This window comes from Ursus arctos, unplaced genomic scaffold, assembly GCF_023065955.2.
Source record: "Ursus arctos isolate Adak ecotype North America unplaced genomic scaffold, UrsArc2.0 scaffold_22, whole genome shotgun sequence".
NCBI classification, from domain to species: Eukaryota; Metazoa; Chordata; class Mammalia; order Carnivora; family Ursidae; genus Ursus; species Ursus arctos.
Window position 1 is genome coordinate 19,071,731 of NW_026622897.1, and position 1,958 is coordinate 19,073,688.

The 1,958-nt window shown below is 41.9% G+C and overlaps 1 protein-coding gene across 1 annotated transcript; it reads right to left on the bottom strand.

Annotated features, from left to right (window-relative positions):
• Window positions 1-520: 520 nt before the first annotated feature.
• On the bottom strand, window positions 521-1,453 carry LOC113249834 (olfactory receptor 145-like). The gene has a single exon (XM_026491277.4). It carries the CDS (start codon window positions 1,451-1,453, stop codon window positions 521-523), a length of 933 nt encoding a protein of 310 aa, XP_026347062.3.
• Window positions 1,454-1,958: the final 505 nt, after the last annotated feature.

Sequence of the window (1,958 nt, forward strand, 5' to 3'; positions counted from 1 at the left end):
AGAGAGAGAGAGAGGACAAGAGAGCAAAAGCAGGGGTTGGGGCAAGGGAGAGGGAGAAGCAGGCTTCCTGGTAAGCTGGGAGCCGAATGCAGTACTCAATCCCAGACCCCAAGATCATGACCTGAGTCAAATGCAGACACTTATCAAGCCACCCAAGTGCCCTTGATACATATTCTAATACCAAGTGGCTGATAAGAACACCCACAATTATACAATGTCACCCTTCTAATTCAATACTTTAAAGACCATTTCATGTTCCAGAGGAAAAAACAAGTTGATAATGAAAATGGGAGGAAAAAGACAACATGTTTTTACTTAATGCTATTACTAAACAGAACAAAAAGGTGGAGAAGATAGTATGGTATTGGTGAGGAAAAGAGGAAGACCTACTTTATAAAGACTAAAAATTGTGAGACTCAAACTTCCTTTACCATATTAAGGAAAAATGCTAAGAAGATTGCCACTAAAGGTATTTTATTTAAACACACAGAATCCCTACACAGATAGACCCTGTTTCTGATCAATTCATGCTCCTAATCAGAGTTTTTCTCACAGCAAGTTTAATGTCACTGTTTCTCAAGCTGTAAATGAAAGGGTTCATCAAGGGAATCACATTGGTATAAAAGACAGAGGAGATTTTCCCATTATCCATAGACACAGCAGAAGATGACTGAAGATACATAAATGCACCTGATCCAAAGAAGAGAGAAACAGCAACTATGTGGGAACTGCAGGTGCTGAAGGCTTTGGACCTGCCCTCAGTGGAGCTGATGCACAGGATGCTGGAGAGGATGAAACCATAAGAGACAAAGATGGTGACACTGGGCACAATCACATTGATGCACACCAGAAAGAAAACCACCAGTTCATTGACATAAGTGCTCGTGCAGGAGAGCTGGAGCAGAGGGAGGATGTCACAAAAATAATGGTTGATGGTGTTTGCGTCACAGAAGGTCAGTCTCAGCATGCATCCAGTGTGAGCCATGGCATCCAAAAATGCCATCAAGTATGAACCAAGCATAAGACTGGAACACACTTTAGGCGACACGACAACATGATACAAAAGTGGGTTACAGATGGCTGCATAGCGATCATAGGCCATTGATGTCAGCACATAAGCTTCAGAAATACCAAAACAACAGAAAAAGTAAAGCTGAGTCATGCATCCCCTGTAGGAGATAATATTCTTCTTTGATGTGAAGTGAACCAGCATTTTGGGTGTAAACACAGAAGAATAACAAATGTCTATGAAGGACAAATTGAAGAGGAAAAAGTACATGGGGGTGTGAAGGTGTGAGTTCAGCCCAATTAGAGTTACCAAGCATAAATTTCCCAACACAGTGAAAACATACATGACTAGAAACAGGCAGAACAGAGGGAGCTGGAGATATGGTAGGTCTGTGAGCCCCATCAGAATGAATTCAGTCACAAAGGAAGCATTTCCAGGAGCCATTCTTCTCTAAAGGGATCTGTGGACACAGGAGAAAAACATTACACGGAGAACTTTTCCCATCATATCTCCTCTCACAAGAGTTGGGTTTGTACTGGGAATATTCAAGAACCCCAACTGGACCCTCAACCTGCTTTGCCATTATCATGAATCTAGTTACATAGACATTCCCTTATTAGAGACTTTATAAACTGTATAAGCAAAGAGCATCAAAACCTAGTCTACAAAATAAAGACCAGTGCTACTGTGAGAACCAAAGTTTAAGGGAGAAGATTGGATGAGGAGAGAATTGCCTTCTCTCATTTCATTTCTTTGACCACATGACCCCTCCCCTAACCAGTAAAATGGAGGCAGCACCCCACCAATCTGGTGCTGGCATTCATGGCGTTTGGACTTCATGTGGTGGGAATGAAGAACACTGTTCTAATCCAAAAATAAAGGACCGGAGTCTAGGGGAGTATAAGTTCCTGCCCCATGTACAGAGTAAGAACAACAAATGTACCAGAGT